General features: G+C 27.8%; 1 protein-coding gene and 1 pseudogene across 1 annotated transcript in view; one reads left to right on the forward strand and one right to left on the reverse strand.

The window, feature by feature from the left end:
• LOC145197965 (uncharacterized) overlaps window positions 1-20183 on the forward strand; it is a 29351-nt gene extending 9168 nt beyond the window's left edge. Inside the window, exons 4-8 of the mRNA XM_090075871.1 lie at window positions 4718-5005; window positions 6514-6801; window positions 6985-7044; window positions 14199-15536; window positions 17581-20183. Coding sequence (XP_089931997.1) covers window positions 4718-5005; window positions 6514-6801; window positions 6985-7044; window positions 14199-15536; window positions 17581-17636 — 2030 coding nt within the window. The 3' untranslated portion in view covers window positions 17637-20183. The remainder of the gene's footprint in view (window positions 1-4717; window positions 5006-6513; window positions 6802-6984; window positions 7045-14198; window positions 15537-17580) is intronic.
• Window positions 19918-21989, reverse strand: LOC149876016 (uncharacterized; annotated as a pseudogene).
• Window positions 21990-27365: the final 5376 nt, after the last annotated feature.

A 27365-nucleotide genomic window follows, 5' to 3' on the forward strand; every position in this document is an offset into this window, starting at 1 on the left:
GTTAAGACTTCCTTTTTGGCTAAATTTATTGTTTTAATGAAATTTTGTTTTTAGTTTTTTATAATTTTATTGTAATTTTAAAGATTATCCTAATACAGCATAGCCTCCAAGTTAGCTCTTATTATTGCAGGGAAGATATATTATCAATTAGGGGCATGTTCTTGTGCTATAGGTTATACTTTTTAAGTGTTTTAACATTTGCTTCTTTTGAATCTTGATGATAATGTTCTTGAAAGAGAGCATTATCCTTTTATCCAATTATGTGATCATGTGATATATTATAATAAAATCATTAAAATGGCAGAAGCAACAATAATAGCATGCGGATTTAAAAATTACACAATTAAACAAATATTTTTTCTTCCGAGTTTATGTTTCTAAATCAAATTTGAAATTTAAATTTCTAATTTAAATTAAATATTTAATCTCCTTTGAATTTCACTTGAAGATTTAAATACAAATACTTTGCACCATTATACACTTATTGTTTTAATCTATTGGTTTGCGGCATCCAAGTGTTAAGTGTTATTTTGGTTCTTTTTTAAATCTGCTCATCCATGTTTTATAGGTGTAGGGATTCAAATAATCTTTTTCAAAAAATATTTTTATAATTTTTTGTGGTTTTTTTAAACTTGGAAACAAGCTTAGAATTTTAGCTTAAGTATCAATTCTTTAGTTTTAAGTATAATTACTTCTTCAAAAAAAGATATTTTGCATCCTGGATTGTTAAGCATCCAGTTTCCTGTCTTGTAATAATTATTTTTAAGAGATTTAAAAAAAGTAAGGTCTGGTGGCTGAAGTTTATGATACAGTGTGGAGATGTGATAAACCTTGTGTCATTCTCACAAGCAATATTAACCACCTCAAGTGTCTTATGGCTATGATGAATAGCAAGCAAAAGTAAACGAGGATAGTTTTTAGATGAATTGATAACAACTGCAAAATGTATCAGTCAGTGCATTAAAATTGTGCTATCAGTCCATCCTTTTGCACTGATACTATAGCACAGTTTTCTACAGACTCAGCAAAGAGCTGCAGCCCAATAGGAGCTCTATTTAACAGAGTTTGAACCATTTTCTTTAGGGAAATTCTAATTCTTTTTGTGTTGGTTTTAATTCATTATGATGTAAATAGGTTAAAAGATGTCCAAAAATAAACTTAAAATAAGTTAAAAGTAAAGTTAGAAAAACAGTTTTGAAGTATAAAGATTTCACAGAATACAAAATTCATAAAACACACATCTTAAGGAAACACGAATTTTTTTTCAAAACATGCAGTTCCAAACACCAAGAAAGGAAAAACATTTTCTGAAATAACATTAAATGATGATAAATTTATGAGGCAAATGCCTCTTCAAAAAGATTATGTAAGTATTGGTAGTAACCAACACATGCAAAATTGTCTGATTTTATGTTATCTTAAAGAACTGATTATTTTCTTTTAAAACTAAATATTCTCAAGAGGTTGTTGGGTTTTCCAAACTCTGTAGCTTAAGACTGAAATGGTGTATAACTGTTGGAGCATCAGAAACTCATGTTGTTTGTGTATGTACCCAACATCAAAGTACAATATTCTTAACCAATTCTATACAATCAAAATATATCTATAAATATCTGATAAAGAAATTGTTTGTGATGCTATAATTAACAAGTGCATGGTTCATAAATGTTCTAATTGTCCAGGGACAAATAATTGACAATAATGATGGTATGGAGATGTCAATTAATCAGTGACAGACTACAGACTGCAAAGTGTTGATCAATCAGAAACCAACAATTGAAGAATGCAAAGTAATGTTGACCAAGGCAATAAAAAAGTTAACAGCTCATTTCTACACAGCAAAATGTCAGGCAAGAAACCAAAGACAACAAAAAGAAAATTTGGCAAAAGACTTCTGTATTGTCTTAATTGACAGAGAAGTAAGTGTTTGTGATTTAAGATGAAATCCAAAGATACCATTGGAGCAAAAGACTTATGCTGTGTTTTTATTATTTACACGTCACAAACAGTTGTGCATTAGAAGACATTTTTTTTGTTAAACTTCTTGTCACATCAAGTTGTACTTGTTTTTTAATCTCTTAATAAGAAGAATAGCACAAAACGGAAAATCAGCTTGAAAGCAAAAGTATTTCCTTTATAAGTGTTAAATTTAGAGCTGCAACCAAGAAAAACTAACAATTACCATCCTTTGAATTTTTAGAATGCGTCTCATTGTGACGATATTGTTTGACTATCAACTTGGTAACTAATGAAAATTAGTATACTTTAAGATTCTTCAAACTGCTGGAAAAAGAGTTTCCAACAGAATGATCTATTTGCTAAAACTATTAGTTTCACATCAACTGTGCCAATATATTTGAAATCTTTTACCTGTTTGAACTAATATCTATTTGTCCTTAATCAAGCAACCAAGATAAAGAGAATGAAAATAGCAAGTTCAGTGGATAATCTTAAAGACTATTTAAATAGGAATGAAGGGGGAGGGGGAGGGGTATTAAAGAAAAGATAAAATGGAAATTTAAAAATGCAAAACTTTACTTATTCCGCTACCATGCTTTTGATATAAATTTCCTCTGCTATGCTTCTGTTTTTAAAAACATATCTTTTGAAATATAAAAAAATATATAACCATAAAATATTCAAGAAAAAGTTTTTCTTGGAATGTTTATCATAAGCTTAATTTATAGAAAGGTACTTTTGTGTTTAAAATAAAAAAGAACAGTGATATTATGGCTGCCAAACCAGGACAAAATGTTTGATATATCACTATATGGTAAGGTTGGCTAAAATGTTTGAGTTGATATATCACTAATTTTACTCATGAGTTAGCCTTTGACTCTTCGTTTATTTACTATACTTTTTTCTCAAAAACGAAATCTGAAAACATTTGATTTTATGCACAATCTTTATTTAAAACAATTTTTTTTTTCTTCAAATAAAAAAACTTACATCTTATGTATCTATATTTTCAAAGTATTCAACATTTTCTACTTGTTTCTATCGATTAAGTTGCAATCAATGATTTTTTGTTCAGCAAAACTTTTCTGTTTTATAGTCAATACTCTTTATAGTTAATAATATTGCGTGGCAATGTATGTTCAGTGTTTTAGTCTTCAATCTTTTAATCACTGAATGTGAGGATACATACTCGCTGAATTTAGATCAAACAATTTAAATAAATTTCAAATCTTGCTTTTCAAACAATAAAATATTATGAAAAGGAAACCCCTCCAATTATTTCAGCTTTTTTTTATTTTAAATTTGTTTATCCTGGACCTGATAATAAATATTTTGAAACCACAAGCTTCTTTTCAGTTGCCAGCTGAAATACTGGTTAGAAATTTAAAACCAAACAAAATGAAGTAGAAAACTAAATGTTGAACCTTTTTTAATTATAAAAATGCTCAAAACAAGCAGAATGCTTCATGTTTTTTATTTTTTCACATGAATACAAGTTTTTTTTTTAAAAAAAAAGCCTATTGGTTGTAAATTACTAAAATATGAAGTTTAGAAATTATTTTTAACTTTTATAAATTATAAACAGAACAGTTGAACAGAGCGTTTTTTTTATTAAGTTCAAAGTAAGGCTGGTATTTCTAATTCCTTTTTTTCTAAAAATAAAGTGCCTGCTTTTCTCATTAATTGTTGCTTACAAGTTGTTGCTTATTGCTTACAAATGAGCTTAAAAAAGATTTTGTTGAAAAGTTCAGTTGCTTGAAAATTGTTTGAAAAATATTTGAATAACTTAAAATGACAAATAAAAATGTTTAAATAACAAAAAGAAATGTTTGAATATTTTTATCAAAATATGAATACTATAAAGACGAGTTTTGCACTTTTTCTCAAAAAAAGTTTGGCAGATCTGTTTTTTAAGATATTGTCTATAAAAGTTTCATTCTCAATCTCATTTGTCACTTTATGTGATGATTGCTCTTTCTCTTCAGTGTATACTCTAGATGTAATAACTATTAGTATCATTTCTTTCCTGGTCCATTACAAGATTTGAACTTACTAAGTTTTCAGGTTTTTTTTATTGATTATTATTGTACATTAAACATTTTAAATCTTAGAATATTCTTTTGACACATTTATTGATTAAAGAGAAGTTTGATTGATTGAACACTTGCTATTATTTATCAATGCATTATGTTGTTCTTGTATTTTAAACAAAGAGTTGTAACTCCTTGTTATTCTCTTGTGGTTAGCCTATTACCTGGTGTAAATTTAATTTACATTTATATATGCTGGTATTTTACTGAAAAAAAAATTTAGGTAGAAACTGGTGAATTTTTCACGAAAACTTCATTCATATAAGTTTTCTTCAATTAACATTATTCTACTTGTTTCTTACATTTGCAAGAAGTTATCAAGAATTTTACATTTTTATGTCACCAAATGTAAGTGCTGTTACATTCAGTTTCATTCAACCTCATATTTGCTTCTTATTCACAATTAGGTTGGTACAGGAGAAAATATTTACATCAGTTTTTTTGTTTCAATTCATTTAAATAAAGTTAAAAAGCATAAGTTGTTGGCCACTTATTCCTTTTTGAAGTTGTTCATGCTGATGAGAGCTGTGGCTCAATGATTTATTTTGTCAGTTAAACCTCTGTACTTTGTAGTCTGTACTAAAAGTGATAATGAAACACATTAGAATGTATATGTTTGTTGATTGAATTATTTATAACATAGTGGAACATAAATAATTTTTATTTAGTAATGGATACAAAAGTAGTGAATATTTTAAAAGATAAGGTGGCATCAGAATGGAAAATATTTGCATTTTGCACTGGTTTTAATAATGTGGCTGCTGTTGTTGACCAAATTGATAATGATTTGGATATTGATCAAAAAGGTCAAGATGATTTGATAAAAGAAAAGTCTAAAATTGAATATTTCTTAAAGAAACTTTATGAACAACATCCAAATGATTACAGAACTTGCATTCAGAATTCTTTGAAAGTTATGAGAAGGAATGATGTTTTACATGGTATAGATTTCTTAGGTGAGTTACTTTTAGTTTTAGTCTTTCTTTAGATAATTACAAGTTGGAGAAAATTTTATTGAAAACTTTCTTTTGAAATGTTGTTTTTCCTAAATTATTGAATTTTTAAAATAGATTTTGTTAATAATTAAACAACTCTATAGTCTTTGAAGAAGCATTTTTAACCCTCGCTTTCTTTTGAATTTGCCTAGTGTAAGTAAAAAATTATAAACTATGATAAAAGTCCATAAAATCTATTTTATTTCAATATAGTATTACTGAAGTTGAGTAAATTTTACTGGAATTTTCATTCATTTATTCAATCTCCTGAAATGTCAATGTTACCCCATTACGGTTTGTAACATTGAGACATGCGTAATTGTTATTGTAACTAGTTACAATTAGGTGATAATGTCAAATCTGCAAGCATAGTTTACAGCAAACATGGTTTATTGCAAACCTGCTAAACTGTTGATCTTTAAGAAACTGATAATAATTTACATGTTACTGACCCCAACAAATTGCTAGTAAATTTCTTTGAATCATAAAAGTTTTATTTATATTTTTATATTTATTTGTTTTAGATTTTCTACTTTCACTATTTTGTATTTTTTTCAAATAATTTTATTATATTTTTTTACCTACAAAATGTTTTAAATTAAGAAATATTTTATAAAGAATTTATGGAAGTTGTTTATAAAAGATTTTGTAGAAAAGTTCAGTTGTTTGAAAATTATTTGAAAAATATTTGAATAACTTAAAGTAACAAATAAAAATGTTTAAATAACAAAAAGAAATGTTTGAATATTCTTATCAAAATCCTCTAAAGATTAGTTTTACACTTTTTCTCTAAAAAAATTTGGCAGGTTTGTTTTTTAAGATATTATCTATAAAAGATTTATTCTCAATCTCATTTGTCACTTTTATGTGGTGGTCCCAGGACAAAAAGTTCTCTAGAACTTCTATGAACTTTTGAAACATATGGCCCATAGAAATTCTATAGAAATTCTGTAGAACTTCTATAGAATGTCTATTAATTTCTATAGAATTTGTTATAAAACTTTTTTTTTATATTAATATATGTAAAAAAAAAAAGTTCTATAGGAATTTCTATAGAAATTAGCAGAGATTTAATAGAAATTCTATAGAGTCCTATAGAATTCCCATAGGCCATATGTTTCAAAATTTATGTTTCTTTATGTCACCAAATGTAAGTGCTGTTGCATTCAGTTTCATTCATCCTCATATTTGCATCTTATTCACAATAAGGTTGGTTCAGGAGAAAGTATTTGTATCAGTTTTTTTGTTTTAATTCATTTGAATAAAGTTTAAAGAACATAAGTTGTTGGGCACTTATTTCATTTTCAAGTAGTTCATGCTGATGAGAGCTGTGACTCAATGATTTATTGTATCAGTTAAACCTCTGTATTTTGTAGTTTGTACTAAAAGTGATAATGAAACACATTTCAATGAATGTTTGTTGATTGAATTGTTTATAACATAGTAGACAATAAATATTTTTTATTTAGGAATGGATGCAAAATTAGTGATTGTTTTAAAAAATAAGATGGCATCAGAATGGAAAGTATTTGCATTTTGCACTGGTTTTAATGATGTGGCTGCTGTTGTTGATCAAATAGATCATGATGTGGATATTGATCAAAAAGGTCACGATGGTTTGACAAAAGATAAGTCTAAAATTGAGTTTTTTTTACGAACACTTTATCAACAACATCCAAATGATTACAGAACTTGCATTCAGAATTCTCTGAAAGTTATGAGAAGGAATGATGTTTTACAAGATATAGCCTTCTTAGGTTAGTTTCTTATTGTTTTTGCTTATCTTTCTTCAGAAAATTACAAGTTAAAAATGAACTTTAAAAAATTTTTGAAAAATTATTTTCTTAAAATATTGAGGTTTTTAAATAATTTTTTTTAAAAAAAAAATTTTTTTAATAAAAAGATTTGTAAATGTCACTTTTAACAAATATTTCTATTAGATATGTCATTTACATGTAAGAAAGTAATACTAATGAAGCCTTCTTCCGAAGAAAAAAATGGTAGTTTTTTAGATTTTTTGTTATTATGCAATTTCTCAACGTTCTCGCATTTCCTCAGTTCTCAGAACTGAGGAAATCTTAACTTAATAGTTTGTTTTATTATGGTAATTTCAAAAATATATATTTAGTTGGAATTCTTTAAGTGTTTCAATCTGCTAAATGTTAAATGTTGCATAAGTTAAAGTTTCCAAACTTAATTAAAATGTATATTTTTTTAAGTTTAAATGATTTTTTATTTAAAATTTAGATTTTTGTTTTTTAATAAAAATGCTCTCAATAGGCAGGATGGTTTTTCATATTTTTTAACCATTAAATGGTATGAACTTTCTTTTTTTTTTTTACATGAATGCAAGAAGGTTTAGAAAATGATATTTCTAGGTATGTTATTGAGTAACAGTTATGTTGATGTTAAAATAATTATAATAATAATTAATACTTGAATTCACTTGAGAATTGTTTTGAGTTTTGTTACTCTTCATCCACAAACCATAATGTTTTTAAAAGTGGTTTATTCAACAAACACCTTTGAAGAAATCCACATTATCTTAACACAAAACCCAGAATTTGTTAATTCTTTTTTTTCTTTACTAAATTTATATAATAAACTAATGTCAACAAACTTATACATGATATACAGTTCAAAAGCAATTGAATTCCCAGCAAGCACATGACGTTGAAACAACGTTGAAATAACGTTGATCAATGTCGATCAACATTATTTCAACGTTGTGTGCTTACTGGGTTGATGTCAGCGCATTTCTTGTCTACATCTTTATCTAGTTTAAGATAATTTATAATTCAACTGAATCAACAATAAAATATAGTTCTTCTAAATCATTCTTTTAATTTATAGTGGTAATAGTAAAAGCTCATTTGATTTCATAGTTGTTAGTGAAAATTCACTAACAAAATTTCAACTCTATCTTGAAGTTTTCTTGTTTTTTAATATTTTAGCAAATAAGTTTAAACTAATCAGTGGGTCTGAAGTATTCATAGCTTGAATGAAAATGTCAAACAAGTTTCTCTATGTATGTTTTCCCTGGATGGTTTTCATAATTAAGGTTACAAATTTTTTGTCTAGATTTAGCAGTTTCTGGTAATCAATCAATCACAATTTAAATCAATCTTCACATTATATGTATTGGTTCTCTTTTTGCACTTCCTCCTTAATTTTAAATTCTTAGTTTTTTCTTAAAAAACTCTAGTATTAGTGGTATAGAGAACTAACACTCTTAGAGATGTTATCCCATTAATTTTTGGTTCAATTCTTGATTCTGAATTTTTAAAAAGACTAAAAATCTGGAAATTCTTTATGCTGTAATGAGTAAAATCTTAATACTGGGGTAATCTTGTTAGGGGTGTTAGCAACAAAGCTCACTGTCAGATATTTGCTTAAATTTATGATTTAAAAAAGCCTTTTTATCGAGCAGTAGTTAGATGATCACATTTATTTATGTTAGTGAATATATATGTTTTAAAAAGTTGAAAAAACTTTTTACCACATTTTACAGTCTTTTTTTTCTCCCTGAAAAGATTGGAACACAGTATCATAAAGCTGGTTATATACTTTGTTAATTTTTTTAGTGAAGCTGCATTAAAAGTCCTTTTGATGTATATCAACTTTTTTAAATGCTGGCATAATCTTTTACGCTTTTTGAGAATCCTAACTCTTCAGCTGACTTCCCTACTTTCTGATTTCTGACTTCCCTACTTTCTGATTTCTACTTTCTGATTTTGCTATCATGTTCTAATACTTTGTAAATTGAAGAATTTGTGAGAGTTTCTTTGCAGTATTTGTCAAATTTTTCCTAAGCTAAGTATGTAGTAGTGAATTGCCATAGTACATGACAAATAGGACAACATTGTACTAAAGTAGTATCTAATCTAATATTTTAATAATCTAAGCTTTCCTCATCAATCATTATGAAGTTAAATTTAGTCCATCTTCACAGGATAAAATCAGTTCTCTTTTTGAATATCCTCTTTAATTTTTAATATCATTTCTTGGTCTACTTTCAAAACTCCAACTCATTTGGTTTACAGAATCTAACACTCTAAGACCAAACGTTATTCCATAAAACACATTATTTCATAAAATTTTGGTTCTATTAATGATTTTCAATTCTTTAATGACCAGAAAGTTCAGTACTTCTTGAAATATTAATGAGTGAAATATCAAAGATTGATCAAATTGCATGTGTTAACAACAAAATCCACTATCAGGTACTTAATAATAATAACTTTGTCAAATTTAAACCATGCTATTTCCCATCGTGTAATGGTAGGATATTTATGAATGCACTGTTATGCCATTAAATTTTGCACATAAAATTGAAATGAACTGTTGGTTACTTTGATGTGTAGTAACTAACTGCATAAAGATAATGTCATTAACTTGTTCATCATTGAAGTTTATTCTTTTGTTGGTTTTTAAAACAACTAAAGATCTTTCCTATTACCTTGACACTCATAACACCTGTGAATCATATACTCTTAGGGTGAAAAATAAGATGAGTCCAGAACACAGTATCATAAAGCTGGTTGCACATCATAAAGCTGGTTATATACATTGTTAATTTTTTTAGTGAAGCTGCACTAAAAGTCCTTTTGATAAATATTAACTTTTTTAAATACTGGAATAATCTTTTATGTCTTTTGAGAATCCAAACTCTTCAGCTGACTTTCCTACTTTCTAATTTTGCTATCATGTTCTAATACTTTGTAAATTGAAGAATTTTTGTAAGTTTCTTTGCAGTATTTGTCAAATTCTTCTTAAGTTAAGTATGTAGTAGTGAATTGCCATAGCACATGACATGATAAATAGGACAACATTGTATTAAAGTAGTGTCTAATCTAATATTTTAATAATCTAAGCTTTCCTCATCAGTCATTATGAAGTTAAATTTAGTCCATCAAATATGCTTACATCCAAGAAGTTTCATCTTCCCAGGATAAAGATCAGTTCTCTTTTTCAATATCCTCTTTAGTTATTAATATCATTCCTTGGTCTTCTTTCAAAACTCCAACACATTTGAATTACAGAATCTAACACTCTAAGACCATACGTTATTCCATAAAACACGTTGTTCCATAAAATTTTGGTTCTATTATTGATTTTTAATTTTTCAAAAGTCCAGTACTTCTTGAAACATTAATGAGTGAAATCTCAAAGATTGATCAAATTGCATGTGTTAACAATAAAATCCACTATCAGCTACTTAATAATAATAACTTTTTCAAATTTAAACCATGCTATTTCCCATTGTATAATGGTGGGATATTTATGAATGTACTGCCATGCCATTAAATTTTGCACATAAAATGAACTGTTGGTTACTTTGATGTGTTGTAGCTAGCTGCATAAAAATGTCATTAACTTGTTCATCATTGAAGTTCATTCTTTAGTTGGTTTTTAAAACAACTTGTAACACCTGTGAATCATATTCTCTTAGGGTAATCTGCTACATGAAATCATGTCTAAAATATGTTACTTTGTGAAAAATAAGATGAGTCCAGTTAATTTATCCTTGTGCCAGAAACATTTCTTTTTAGCAGATATCTTTGTGCTAATTGTGCTCAAGTTATGTCAACTTCCTCTTTTTAAAATAACTTAAAACAGATTCCATTTATTTTGTCTTTAAAAAAGGAGTTTATTATCTTTAAATCTATTATCTGTTTAAAGGTTAATAATGTTTTTAAAGTTTTTAAATTGTGGTGCACAGTCATCCATGTAGTACTTAAAACCAAATGCATCATTTTGATTGTCTTTGATATATCTAATTATATCATCCTGATATTTGTAGACAAAAATATTTTTGTCTGAGAAATGTATCCTCTTTAAATTAAAGCACAGTTGGGTAAAGTGAACATTAACTTTTGCTCCAGCTCTTGAACCTCATTCTGGACAGCATGTTAACTTTGATCAATATTAGGCATTCTTTTTCCTTCAGAATTTCTTTGCAGTTATTTAGGTAGCTACTTTGTGGTTAAGATGTATACGCGTGGTAAGGTTGTCAATTCTGTTTGCATAACAAATTAGTAATTAGTAAGTGGTACTGTTTGTAATACTAGTGTTGTTTGGTCAGTACTGTTGTATGGTATTTTGGTAGTAGATACATAGACACTTTGATTGCCTTAAGCATTAGTTGTAGTGCACCACTTAGGTTTCAGAGAAGGTTTTTAAATGTAATTAATATTTCGATGGAATTGAGTAGTAGCAGCATTTTTTGAACATGCTGGTTCTTCTGAATGCTTACAAAGTCTTTTTGCACTGGCATCGTTTGTGAAAACTTATCACTTAGATAGAAGTCAATTACTAGTTTAACTGTTTTGATGAAACATGATTTCCAAGTTTTCTTCCTGATAATGATAGAATCCTTGTTCTTCTTTAACTTCTGGTGTAGCTCTAACAAGATACTCAGACCCTCCAAAGAAATCTTCTTATATGTTCATGATTCTTGTCAGGTTTTGGTTTTTATTACACCTTATGATGGTCAGAGTCTGAAACTAATTTTTTTAAATTTCATACATTAACCTGTCTAGATCTGTCTAAATCATTATCTTTGTTGACCTGAGATTACTTATGTTTTTCTTTTATTAGTTTTGCCATATTAAAATTTTTATATTGCCTGAAAAAAATAAACAAATAGTTACTAACTAAAAATTATTCTAAGGGTGTAATGATGTCATAGTCTGGATGATTTGACATGGATTTGATCTGTTTTAAATGAAGTAAACTTTTAGAATTGAAATTTTTCCACGGTTGTTTGTCTTAAATACAGACCACTTTAATGTTGCATAAAAAAAAGTTTTGCTGGCGTATTTTAATTTTGGCATACACTTTCTTGTCTGTAAAGTTGCTTATAAAATCTTAATTAGTAAAATTACTTTCCTGTAATAGAATCTTTGTTTAGCTATAATAGAATTGTCTGTGAAGTAAATTCTAATGTAATACAAGACAAAAAAGTAAAACTAATATAAACTTATATCTTTTATAGTTTGTGGGGCTACATCTTCCGAAATCAAGCTTGACTCTATGTTTAATTTACCCAACTAATAGCAGGGTATATGGTTTAAGTAAAAGTACTTAAATACAAATACAAATATAAATACAAGTACCTCATCATTTTAGGAATAGCAATATTTTTATTTTCTTGTTTCAGTTCTGTTAAAATATTATGATATATTCTTATAGATAAGCAACCTAAAAAGCAAAAGTAAAATGGTCCAAAAGTAGTTGCTTTTAAAAATATTTTTCATAAAAAGATACTTTCTATTGATTTGTAGCATCCAGGTGTTAGATGTTATTTTTGCTCTTTTTGAAATCTGCTCTTGCATGTTTTAAAAATGTAGGAATTTTCTTCAATAATCTTTTTATGAATTTTTTAAACTCAGAAAGCTTAAACCTTTAGCTTAGCCATCAACTCAGTAGCTTTAAACATAGTTGCAACTTTAAAAAAAAAACAATTTACATCCAGGATTGCTAAGCATCCAGTTTCTTGTCTTGTTGTTATATTTGCTGTTAAGAGATTTGAAAAAATTAACGTCTAGTGACTGAAGTTTATGATTACAGTGTGGAGGCAATGTGATATCCGCCTTGTGGCTATGACAACTATCAAACAAAAATAAAGGATTATTTTTAGAAGGCTTGATAACAGCAGCAAATCTGTGTGGATTCTATTTATCTCAGTGATCTATCTAAATGGATGCAATTTTCAATTACATACTTATAAATGTAAAATAATGTAAAAATAGAGAATATAAAAATAAATTTAAAAAAAGTATAAATAGGCTTTGAAAAATACTGTCGAAACCAGAATCAATTGATTGTTTAAATATGTAATTTTTTTAAAATTGTTTTAATTTCACTGAATTTCAAATTGTTTTTCTTGTTTTATAAGTTTGTAAAACTAACTTCTTACAGAATTCTTAAACAAATCTATGTGTTAACTGAAAGATTGTCTCTTAAATAAATCTGTGTTAACTGAGTCAATCAAATATGTTGATTTTGTTGACTTATTAACATTGTATTTTTGATGACAAAAGTAATAAAAATAATGTACAAGATATAGAAGAATTGAAGTACATAAAAATTGATTGTTATTTCTATGGCAAGTTTTCCTTTAAAATCTTGTAAAAACAAATTGTATCATAATTCCTTTGTTATTATTATTTTTAGTTGTTCTTGTTCTTGTTGTTGATAATACTATCACACAAAATATTTTATAAAAGAAATTAAAAAATACTTTTTAAAATTAACAAATATTTTTTAAATGTAACAATGAAATAATTGTATGCACAATACAAGAGAAAACTCTAATCTTACAAAAAAAATCAAATGATTCAAAAGAAAGATGAAATGAAAATGAACCAAATGCAAAATGATTTTTTAAAGAGATTAAGAGTCGATAAAGTAAACTTTTCCAAAAAAATTTTGAATGTGACTTTGAAAATGACGATTGAACTAATAGTGGATTTAGGATAAAGTTATTTTATTCACGTAATAGATTTTGAAATTATTTTAAACAACTTACATATACTCATTTCCAAAAACTGTAACGAAAGTAAATTCATTTCACTAATAAATTTTTAACAACAAAAAACTTATATCTGTTACAGGTGAGATTACAAAACCTCAAACTTTCCAGAGAACAGTTTAAATTTTTAAAGACTTCTTCACAATATTAAAAAGAGAAAACAAAGTGTTGTTAGAAAAATGTTGTTCAAATAAGACTTACTTGTTCGTCAGAACTAAATAAATCTTTAAATCCTACAAAAAAAAAATTCAAATGATGTAAGAGTCTACAAAAAAAAATTAAAGTTAAATAATTTGCATTGTAAAAAAAGACTTAAAATTCACATCATAAAAATAGACATTAAAATGAGATCATAAGAGCAATCCACAAATAAATACAAGAATATATAAACCAAACTTTTAAAAAAGAAGAAATAAAAATTATAACTTTAGGTAAACATTCTCAGTTATTTTTTAAAAAAAACATAAATTGGGAACCTATTTTAAACTTTCTATTGAATTTCATCATTTGACATGATAAAAAAAACTTACACTAGTTTTTGTTCAGATTGTTTGAATTACAATATTTTGCATTTAATTTTTAGAAACCTAAGATAGATTTCTTCTTTTGTTCTTTCAGAAATGCATGAAGCACTAAAAAAGTTTTATCGTGACACATATGGAAAAATGGATGAAATTGGGCGTTTAGTAAAGACTCCAGCTAAAGTTGAACTCTTAAATAAGTTTGTTGAATTGACTGTAGTTGATGCAGATAATGTGGAAAATGACACTGTAAATATTGTTGAACGAGAGTTTTTTCTTAAGAAACAAATGACATATAAACCAATCAAGTTTAATGAAGTGTTCTCAAAAAATTTACCCTTACTCTTGATATCTGGTATTGCTGGAATTGGAAAAACTTGTTTGCTCAGAAAGTGCTTACTTGACTGGGCCAATGGTATCTTATGGGAAACTGTGGATTTTGTGGTTTATCTTGAATGTAGAAAGTTAAATCAGTTTCAAAACATTGGTAACATAAATGAACTGTTAAATGTTTTCTACAAAGATATCTTTAAAGAGTGCAGTGTTTGTGAGCATTTTTCCGTTTTGTTTGTGATTGATGGGTTGGATGAGTTTGCTCACTTAGATGATTTAATAAAGCATAATCCAATTAATCCAAGCAAACAACCTATTGTTAATGTGTTATCAAAAGCATTGAATACTCAAAAACACAAATGTGTTGTTGCTGGAAGAGTTGGAGCTATATCACAATATAAATATAAAGTTAGAGAATGTACAGATAAGTTAACCATTCAAATAATGGGTTTAAATTACGAGGGAATAGATGAGTATATTGAAAAAGTTGGCAACAAAAAAGAAATCATTAAAAGTGTTCTGAAAGAGTCTTTCTATGCTAAATCCATGGCATCTGTTCCGTTTTATTTATCGACAATGTGTACAATTATTGCTGCTAGTGGTTCTTATTCTTTTAACACTATGACTGAGTTGTATTGCTCTATTTTTTTATACTTTTTTCAAAAACACATTTGTAAAACCGATGAAACAGTTCATAGTATAATGCAAAGTAAGAGTAACAAGCAACATGTTTTAAGAGTTTGTAAAGTTGCATGGGAGTTGTTCAATCAAGGTAAAATTCTTTTCTCCCAAGAGGAAATGAAAGGTATTGTGAATGACTTTGATGAAGTTGAAAACGAACTTTTGGGTTTCATTGAAAGAGTTGAATCACAACTTGGTTATCAATATCAGTTTGCTCACCTCACTTTAATGGAGTTTTGTGCTTCGGTTCATGCACACATTTATTTGAGTACTGAAGAAATAATGCGTAACGAAAAGTTGCGTAGTTGTTTGTCTATGATCTGTGGTCTAGTAAATAAAAACAAAAGTGGTTTAGTGAGTTTTTTTGCTAACTTAAAGAATTCAAATGAAGAAAGAAATTCATTACTTAGTTCTGTACTTGGTAAGTTCATTTAAAATGTTAAAGATTTATTTATAAACTACAACTTTGTTTGAGCTTTCTTTATTTGTTTATTATGGTTAAAATAAGTTCTAGTTTTTGTTCCCCTTAATTTTATTATTCAAGTTAATGAATTTTTTAATATTACTTTTAAATATGTTGACTGACTTTGTAAGTTAAAAATATTAATCAACTGAAAAAAAAAACATCAAATGAATGACGGCCACCAAAAACTTGTAACCATTAATAAATACAATAGAATAAAATTAGGCCAAACAACGTTTTAAAGGAGGATGATTCATTCAATATTTAAAAGATGTTTCTCATACAATATTAAATAAGCGTAGGAGAAATGGTATTTAAAAACTTTTGATGTTTTATAATTTTCATTGGTACATATTTTTGTTTTCATGTAACAGGGTCTTAATATAATCAACAGTTTGAGTTTCAAAGAAATTGAGTTGTGAAATTTTGTGCTACAAAATCTTGATTTAAATATTTAAAAAGTTTTAATCTTTAATTTATGTTTGATTTAAAATTTTCAAATATTTTTATCTCTCTGCAGCTCAATATTTCTGGAAGAACCTCCCAAACATTTTTTATGTGTTTTAAAAGCATGAAGTAGCTCTAGAGGAGACTGACTTCATACTTTTTCAGATTTGATTAACTAATGGTTATAACTTATTGCAACTTTTAGTTCAACTATTAAGTTTTTAATAAACTATTTAAATGTTTAATAAAATATTTTAATAGCAATCACAGATACTATTTTGAAAAAATTTTTATACAACTTCGTTATTTAATTTGTCTTAACTAATCTTTCTTCAAATGAATTAAACAGTTTTTTTAGCTTAAAAAATTTTTCAGATTTGATTGAACTAATGAATCTAACTTATTGCAACCTTTTAGTTAGTCACATTCTAAAAAAAACAATCGACAACTAACTTCATATGTTTAAACTATTCAAACAAAAAGTAATTTTAAAAATGACAAAATCTGAGGTCATAACATTTGGAGACTTATGATTCTATTTGTTAGGAAAAAAATTATATATCAAAAAAGATATTAACGATAAAAGAAATATTCTTATATCGTTAACATCTTTTTTGATGTTTTTTTATTTTGCTCTAAATGTTATATTTTTGTTTCAAATTTTTTATGTACATGTTTACTTTATGTTTCATTATTTCCAGTAAAGTACTACTACATAATGTTAACTAAGCTATGAAAGTCAGTTCATCACCTTTGAATAAATTAAGATCAGGTTAAATTTTAGTTAATTAAGTTTTCAATAATTTAATCTCCTTATAAAGAGTTGTATAAAGTGAGAGTGTAAATTTATTTTACTCTCTTGTCAACTCTATATAAGGAAATTAAAATATAAAATCTATATAAAAAAAATAAAATAAAAAAAATAAACTTAAATATTTTTCAGTGTTAATTTAAAAAATTTAAATAGTTTATCCTCCTTTAAAATAACAATTCTCTAGATATTTAAGATAAAATAAATCACTTGGTAATAAGATATTTTTAAAAAAAAATATTTACCAGCATTTGCAACAAATGCTCGTTAAAAAAAATATCAGACATGAACATAAAATAAATACATGTTAATTATATTTACATGCATATTATTTTAAAAATAAAAGGTATCTGTTTTTTTTAAAAATATAAGTCAAAATGAATAAAATAATAAAAAATATTAATTTTTAAAAATAGATTAATGTAAGCGTTTAAACGGTATGCTAAGTTTAAAGGTAGTTTTATTGTTTTTGACCAAAACAAAAACACCAACTTTGACTTTTCAACATGGTTACAAGACAATAACAATTAAAATACCGAGAAAAAATGTTGATTCCTTATCACAAGGGAATATTGGTTGCTCATGCCAAAAAATATCGTTTTAGAAATTTCACTTTTTGAATTTTTGCTGAGCCGAGGGATAAACGTTTTAAATTTATTTCCCCTTCCTTTTTTGTTTTCATTTCTAATTAAATAAGTTTTTTATAAAACAAATTTTCATACATCGTGCCTTTTTTGTTTTTAGATTTGCTACCAAAAAAATATATTATGTTTGAAGGTAAGAATTATTTATTATTTTAATTTGTTTAGGGAAACTTTTACGTGATCAATGCTTTGAAAATGCGATTGCTTTATTTTCGAGAACATTTCTTCGGTTCGTTCCCGCGCCATAAATTTAAAATAATTGATGAATTTGACTACTTTTCTACTCTCTTTTGCAAAATACCATTGAGCATTTCTAGCTTTCTAAATGATCTTTTTTCTATAAAAACACGGGAAGAAATTTCTTTTGAACAAAGTTTCAATAGCTGAAAGAAAATAGTGAAGATTTTTATGACATGAGTCTTTTCGGTCTGTTTTACGAAGAAAATGACTCTCATCTTTCTCAGTATATTGTAAAGATTCAGTATTTTACTAATTGTAGAGTAAATGATGTTAGTATCAGTTACGTTTGATAGATCCAATTTATAAAAAATCCAATTTTAGCCAGTCTAAAATTGGATTTTTTATAAATCTTCTCAAAACCCAGATTTAAATCCAATAGAACATCTTTGAGAACATTTTGATCGTCAATTGATAGGCGAAAAACCGACTGATAATAATGATTTATTCCAGATGCTCTCGGATTGTTGGGAAAAAATCACGATAGATGCTCTTATCAACTTGGTCGACTCTATACCTTGTTGTTGTCAAGCAATATTAAAATCTATAGGCTAACAAAATACTGATGTGCTGTGATGAAAAAATGTGGAGGAATTAGAAAGTCATTCATTTTCAGTGAAAAGTCAAAAAGTTATGACGAAAAAATTTGAAAAATTTAGCTGGTAATATAAACTTTTGCACGCTTCTGTAAGTAAGAAAGTAGGGGACTCTGTGCGTGCCCATTAAAAGTCTTAAAAATCTTTATTTTCCTCCGATTGAATTGAAAAGTAAAATGCAACAATTTGAAAACTGACCGATAGATAGCAAATTAAAACATAAACTCAGCTCTGAAACCGAGCTGCTTTTTCGTCAAAATTTATTTAAAACACTACGTAATACTAATCAATAACTTGAAATCAATAAAACGTAAACTAAATAACATAAAGAACAAAAACAAACATTAAAAAACCTATAACATTTTTTAAACTGGAACAAAGCGAATATATGAAGTTACTAACTTGTACATGACTATCACTAAAATAACTGCAGTGATTTAAGACTGCTCTGAGAAGATAGCTCATGTTGACCTGCTGACATTGACTTTATAAAGTAAATTGTGTTCCTAACATCGCTGCAATAAGAGCTATTACGACCAGAGTAAAGCTTTAAGTAAAACATCAGTTGTTGACATTTAATCGATGCATTCACCTCGGCTTTAAGTTCTTAAAGTATTAGCTACGAAAAATGTTCGATTTTGAACGTTTCTAACAGAAAGCACCATTTTAAAATAGATATTGGGTTAAAATAGGTAGATAAGGGAGTAGCTCTTTCTTCTCTTCTAAGCCTGCATTGTAAAAAAAAAAGGGGTTTATAAATAGCTCTAAAAGGTTTTTTACTTTGTCCCGAGGGTGGAACCCTTTAAGGGTTTTCTAGAAAACCCTTTTTTTAAAATCTTTTAATCCGAAACTGGAAAACCCTTTTTTAACTTGTACTTTCGTTTTTAATTTGAATTGTAAATTATTCAATAATTTTTCATATTACGCTATAAGGATTTCAAGCACGTATAAAGTTGGTTCGGTAATATACTTAGGATAGATTGAATATACACTTTAGTTGAAACAGTTAATTTATACATAATATTGCTTATATGCAAATGTTTAGATTCTTTAACTCACTGTAATTTTGCATGCAATATGAAAACTCAATAAAGAAAATTCTGTAATAATGTCTAAAATCTTATAACATCAAAGTAATATACAGTAAAGATTACATTAAATAAAAAAACCTTTAAAACAACCAGAGACAGGTCCGTAAATGTTTTACAAAAACAAACAAGTTGTACAAAACGAAAACAAATTGGAAAATAACGTTAAAGCTATTGCATATAATAGTTCATAATAGTTTCATAAATAAAACTATTATTAACAAATTGATACAAATTTTCTGCTACAAATTGAACTATTACAACTATTATATTCCTAAGTTAAAAGTATTTTTCTATTTATATATATTTATTATTCCTACGTTAAGAAGTTTATTTACCGTTAAGACCTATTTTAAAAAATTAAATCAAGAAATCGCCTAGTAGCACAAAATATAATAAAATTTAGAAATATTGCAAATATTCAAATATGAGTTTATTCGAATTTAGTGACAAAAAAACATAAATTAATTGTAAAGATTAACAACAAAAACATACAAAAAACAAAAGTCATAAATATCAGTGCAAAAGGCGGTTGCCCCGTTTGCTGACAACATTTGGCACTCTGACCTTTCCACCAAGAAGCACTTTTTCTAAAAATTGACATGTATTGGTCAATCCTTTTGTGAATTCAGTGCTGAATATCCAAAATGCTGCAAACCATGCTTGAAAAGCCTTGGAAAAAGTGCAAATAGTTTTAGGAAACAAACCTTTCTTGTCCACTCGTCCTCTTGTGGCAATATGACTGGACTAAGTGGTATTTCCTGTATAAATAAAAAAATAAATACAATAATTCATTTATTCAAAAAAACAAACCTGAAACAACTTAAAATCCCTCTAATAAAAAGCTCTTAAAACCATTCAATTTTAAAATTTCTTAATTGATAACATTTCAATATAATAGAAATTATTGCAGACTCCTCACCTAAAGGACATCATCACTTTTTTAAATTGTGTCCTTAGTATGAGAGTATTTACATGGACTTAAAATATTCAATAACTTATTTCCTCAAACCAGTAAATTTTTGCATTTCCTTAGATCTCCTACTTAATATTTATTATTATTTCTCAGATCTTCTTGTTATTAAATATATATTAGTTTATATAGTTAAATATATAATAAATATATTAGTTTTTATAGTTTAATATATAATAAATAAATTAGTTTTTAGGGTTAAATATATAATAAATATAATAATTCTGAATGGACTATAAACAATGGACTATAAAAAAATATGATCAAGTGCAATTTTCTAAATAATGTACAATGTACCAATAAACATCCTACCTACTTTGGTAAGGGAAAAAATAATTCTTCCTTCTCCCCAAATAATGAAGTTAACAGCAATGTAACAAACATCACCTTCCAATCTAAAAGTATTTATATCTTTAATTGTAAATACATGCATAATAATACATTTAATAAAACTAGTAAATATAAAATAGCAGTATTAGCATACATATGTAACGTATTAAAAAATGATCAAATGTTTTTGAGTTAATCAATATTTGCTAGAGTTACTAAACTCGTGTAACTTATTGCCTACTATGACTAGTCCTTATTGTTGTTGGAAATAAAATTAAAATAAAAATTACCCTGCCGTTTACCATTGTCCAAAGTTTCTTCAAAATGTTTGTTTATCATTATTGAATATTCACAATACTTTTTGCATCTTTCGGCTGCTTCTTTGATTACCACATCATAAAGGGATAGAAACTTTATTTCTAATTTGGTTACGTCTACACCATATAGCAAAATCACATCTGCTGTAAACTTTAATTTATAAAAATCATTTGCAAAATTCATCTACATTATGATATTACATTAGAAATAAGTCTATACTTTATAATTTAAATGTTCATAAGGTAATAATTTTTATATAGTCTTTCATAACTGTCAAAAGAAAGTCAACGGAAATATTGAAAAAAATAAGTACATTTCATAAAAGAACAATAGTTCTTTATATAATCTTACAAAAGTATTTAGTCGTAAACACGGAAATTCTTCCAGAACTTCTGCAGTTGTGTGTGCATGGCAGAAAAGTTGTCTATACCCACAAGTTCTTTTCATTTTATCTTTGATCATATCAAAGCTTGGTGTCTGTTTTTTTATTTCCTTTTTTAAAGCATCTTGACGTTTTTTTATGCTTATGTGATCTTCACCTTGTACCACATTAGCCAACTAATAAAAAGCAGTTATAGTTATAACTGTACATATAGAAGTATATTATCTTACATCAATCAGCTGTAACTTGTGAGCAGTAACGAAAATATACATTTTTGACATTTAAATAACATCACATTACAATAATTTTACGAGGTTATAGCAAGTAATATCTATATACATTATTACATACCTTAACTCGAGCTATTTTTGAAAGGGTGCTGTTGTCAGATTGATCAATTTCAACTTGATCTATATTTCGTTTTCTTCCTTAAACACCAGGCCTTCCAAATTTTTCTCTTGTTACAGCAATTGAATTTTCGCTACAAAGAGGAAGTCTATATTTTTTAAATTTCCTTCAAAGAGCTACTCTAATAATATTCTAAACTCAAAATACCTATTTAAAATGTGAAATAGACAAAAATTAAATTTTAAAATATAATTTTCTTATTAAATAGATGATGACAAGTAAAAGTATAATCAATAGTATATAAAATGCTAATTGCATTACACTACTTCCATCGTAATCAGCCAAAAAAGGATATTTTAATGTAACTGCTGAGCTAACAGCAGAATATATTCTTCTGGTTGGATACCTGTATAAACAGTTTGTGATAAAACATTACAAAATATTTAATACTAATTTTATAATATAAATGAAGCAAAGTAAAGAACAAATTATTTTTTTAAATATGAAAAATAATTTATCATGAAAAATCAATGAATAGAAATAGAGTCAGCAAAGTATAAAACAAGAACAATAATTTTCAACTTACAAAATGTCACGTCTTTTTAAGTCATCAAATAGTGCATCAATTAAAAGCGCTTTGCTTTTTGAGCCTAAACCAAACCTAGCCTTATCTTGACATTGTAGCTTAGCTATAATACTAAAGTGGCAACTGATATACAAAAGGAAATTCTTGCACCTGGCACAGTAATTCAAGCAAACAGAGTAATTTCCTTAAATTACTCTGATTTAAAATATCTCATTCAACTGTAATTTAATATGGGTAAAAATATAGTTTATAATAATGAAATTCATCATTAAATGCTTAATAGTTCTTAAACACAAGTATTATACAAACATTAAAGTATTAAAATTAAATAAAAGTATGCAAATACTCTCATAAATTCAAATCAATGGTAGAGTGTTATTATTTTAAAAAATATATTTATAAAGTAAAAATGCTATAACAAATCTATGTAAACATTCTGCTTCTTCAGTTTCTGAAAAACTGCCACTGTTTGTTGTTTCGCCCTTTTCATTATTTACACTGATAACACTTGATACAACTGCAGTATAGGTAGATTTAGAATTATCTAATGTTGCTGAAACAGATTGTTTTGTTGTTTTCAAAAGACGAATAAATCTTATCCGATCTTTTATTAAAGGTAAAAGCTCTGTTAGCATTTGCTCTGTTAGCATTTGCTCTGTAAGGTCACATAAATAGTCACCGGTTAATTCTTGCCCTATTGCAAATAAACAATAAGAACAATAACTTTATTAAACATTCATAATTTTCAAATAAACAAACTACATAAAGTAAACAAACTAAATAAGTATTCAAATAATCATGTCCTTAAATTGAAGAGCAAGTTGGATGCATAACGCTATATCTCATGCTTGAATTTAAAATAGTCATGTCGATAAAAATCAATAAAACATCCTGTTCTGCAAACTGTCCACTCATTTTCATTCAAAACTTGATAAGAATGCAAATGATGTGAAAAATAATTTGGTGTCAACAGGTGTACACATAACAACCAACAGTCGCGTAAACAGACAATGTATATGACTTTAAAAAAAATTTGGGACAGTTTCTTCTGTAACAGTATGCAACACATACACTGCTTTAATAGAATAGCAAATACTATCAATTGACATTGATTTCACTATAAAAATAGATTAATTCCCTTCTATATCTAAATTAAGTAGCAATCTTATAACTTCTTGTACTTTAACATCCAAGTTACGAAAAAATCTAGGTACGTTTCCAGACACAGTATAATTAAGTAAAAGTATATCATATGTCAACATTTCCCAGCATTGCAACATTTTATGACGCTTTGATAATGTTTTGGTAATATTCTTGAAACATTGTCCATTTGAAGCAGCTTTTTTAAAATACTGATGCTTAGATTCAAATCTTAAACACCAAAAATTTTGTAAAGGCCCAAAAAGACATCAGGTGAGGCTTATGAACAAGTGCATTTTTGGAATAATATATTCAGAACCAAATACTTCAGAAAATGTTTTCAAAAACCTAGCAACTAATTCTTCTAACATGTATGTACTGTCACTGTCTACAATTGGGGCAATAACAATGTCACATATTTCGCGAAGTATAAGATAAACCTCCCAGCCAATATTTCCCTGTGGTACATCATTACCGACAAATTGCCAAAACAATAGGAAAAATTCTAATTTCTGTACAGCTGTTCCATTTATGTGCGCTTTATCTGATGCAATATTTTTAGGTAATTGGCAAGGGCGATTAGACGAATTAATTAAATGAATTTTGTTTATAGAATCATTTATATTATTTATTGATAATGTATTACAAGAGTGTAACAAATGTTTGATAACACATTTCAAAGTTACTGGCATAATACCTTCAAATAAGTCATGCATTATATCTGGAGGGAAAGCTGTAAGTACATCTAAGTTATCCAACTCTAAAAAGTCACACTTTTTATTAACACCATACACATTCTTGTTTGCTGCATTATCAGTTATAGCAGCTAAGTGATATTCATGAATTTCCGGTGTTCTGAGACAAAGAGTGCTTTCACTAAAGTTATTTCCAATTTCTGACTTGTCCACCATACAGAAACGGCAAATTCTTCCAGTATGGAAATACTGCTGAAATCCTCCTATAGCATGAGCTGAAAGCATATAAGCTGATATACCTGTAAGTTTGCCTTTTAAATGTTGGCATAATCCATTGACGGAAACCTCAATTCCTTCTCTTTGCAGTACATTTAAATCATATATTAATGGACGAAGAACTTTAGTGTAGTCATATTTGGCCATTTTTATAAGTTTATGTTCAAACAATAAAGCCAAATGAATAAATTTTTCCTTTGAACGAAACTCAGATGGAATGCCTAACAAAAATTAAAATGCAGTCACTTTATGATTCCCTCGCTTAGCTCCTATTGGATTGCTAAGCTCAACTTCATCTACATATAACTGAATCTGCAATGCACTTGGATTTTCAGAAAAAAAATTGTCACTATGAAAAAGTTCACTGTCTCAAAAAGATATCATAAAATCATTATTAGAAAGAGATTGTAACTGTCACCCAAACAGTTGTAAACATCTTCATGGGAAACTAATTTTGATAAAACTTCCAGAATTGGAATGTATTGAAAAACAGCAGTTGTATTATTTATTCTAAAATCTATTTAAATAGCTATTGCAATCACATTTTTACTTTTCAATAATCCTATTAGTCTATTTTCATTTGAAGACATCTCCCTCATGAATTGCAGCAATCCTTCTGTGTCTGTTAAATGTGCCCAATTATTGTCTAGTGGCAAAATATTATTTTTGAGTAACTATTGACATATAACATCCTTAAAACTACTTAGTGTAATCAAAAGTAGGTTTTGTATATCTTTTGTAATTTCCGCATGAACAGAAGCTGGAAGTATGTGAACTTCTCTGAGTCGCAAAAGAAGAAATGCAAAATGTTTTTCCAAAATATTAAGCATATCAGTAATATTATTACATTTAAAGTCTTGGTCTAATTTTTCATTATTTTGATCATTTGATTCTTCGGTTGTTTCAGATGAATCTATGATGTTATCTAGAGAAAGGAAATATTTAAATTTTTTCTAAAACCGGTCTTTCGAATAAACCGCGGTTATCAATGTTTTAAAAACCGGTTTTCCGGTTTTCTAGTGTATCTTTTTATTATATATATTTCAGGGGAACAACAGCAGCAAAAACATAAATATATAGCTCAAATACTGCCATTCCTTTGAGCATTAGTTTGGAAGTTGAGTCTATTTTTTGTTTCTTTGGTGAAACCCCTTTGACTGTCTCTCTAATGGAGAACTCGAGCTCTTCTGACAAGGAAGTAAATTGCTGTACTTGTTCCTGACAAGTTTCATTATCTGACAAGTTTTCCTTATCTTTAGATTCTCTTCTCTTTTGCTCAAACAAACGATTAAACAAACTTGGTACAGTAGTAGCAAATGTAATTCTCCTTGGCATGGAATTTTCGAAAATGTCATGAGTTGCTCCATTAATTACATCAGGATTATTCAGATATTTAACTAAGTTTACTTATATAGCATTCCTCCTCTCAGTGACTCTTTTAGTAAATGAGTCAACTAGCTCTTGACTAAAGGTGTTTTTCAGGCTTTTTAGCTGCTTGAAAATGAACTTCAGAATGCCATCAGATGAGAGCAAGTTCGAATCTCTTCTGCAAAGTGCTTCAGCACCAACCTTGATTGGTTCTAAAGCATTTACTAGATTTTGTAAAGTGGTAAACTCAGACTCAGAAATCATAATAAGCTTCATAACTCAATCAGCGACATTTGAATACATTTCTTAAGGGTAACAAATCTTGTAATCATATCTAGTAAGCTGTTTCAACGTGTCTTAGAGTCTAAGATTAGCTGTAGCTCCTTTCCAAACTCAGGCTGAACATGCTTTTGCAGAATCATGTCATTTTTAACTGAATACTTTCGAAACAATCGGACACATTTTCTGACCTTGTTGATGAGTTCTGTGACATCCTCCCTGATCATTGGAAGAGCTGATGCACCTGCTTTTGCTGAAACTTCTAATCCTCCTTCCTCATCGCTGTCATCATCTTCTTGGTCCTCTTCTAGAATAGTGACTTACTCAGGTGTGCCATTATCTTCTTTCCTAGATTGCCTATATAGAACATCACAGATAGCCAAGTGGATTCCATGTGCGAAGCAGAGCTGATGGTCTGGTGAAATTGAGCTACCAAATTTTTTCATTACAGCAGCTCCGTCACTGGCAAAACGTGGCCCAAATTCTTTCAGTTTCTCGTCAACAATTACACAAAACTTCTCTGCTGGCATAGACCCATGTACCCTGATCATTCCAAGGTTCCAATAATCACCTTCCATATGAACATTTATTTTCATATATTTTCTGTTTCTGGATGAAGTATACTCATCTAGGGTTAAGCTAAATTTGTGACTAACAAGTTTCTTTTCTGCAAAATGCAGCTGATATGTTTTCTTGATATCTTCATAATGTTTCATCAGCAGAGCCTTAAACGATTTAGCATCTTTGGGCAATTTGTATCCTTCATTCTCTAGAGCTTTTCTCAAACGTTGACTTGAGAAAACACGATAGGGCAGCCCATCACATGAAATAAGCTCAGCAAAAACAACATCAACAGGGTCCTTTGTCTTAAAAAACGAATCAATGGGTTTGATGACTTCGAGTTTCCTCTCAGGAGTAACAACTGCAGCAAATGTGATGTTGTGCTTTGTCCTCAGATGGTTCCTCATGGAGCTTGTGGTTCCTCCTTTGCACTTAATTTCTTGGTCGCAGAGCTTGCACTTGGCCAATTCAAGTTCTTTTGAGTGGAAAAAGTGCTTCCAAACTGATGTGTTATCCTTGTGGACTTCAGAAAACGACATTTTCGTTTTTGTGAAAATTTGTTTCACTTTTTTACTTCACAAATTGCAGTAATTTACTGTTAAAGTTCAAGTGGAAGCAAATTGAATGTTTTCATTTATTTTCTTGAACAACTTCGCATCAAGAAAAGTGGTTTAGAATTCCCAAATAACCAAGTATTTTTCGTACAAA

This window comes from Hydra viridissima, unplaced genomic scaffold (genome assembly GCF_058129835.1).
Source record: "Hydra viridissima isolate aposymbiotic clone 2 unplaced genomic scaffold, HvirCarnegie_v1 scaffold_62, whole genome shotgun sequence".
NCBI lineage: Eukaryota > Metazoa > Cnidaria > Hydrozoa > Anthoathecata > Hydridae > Hydra > Hydra viridissima.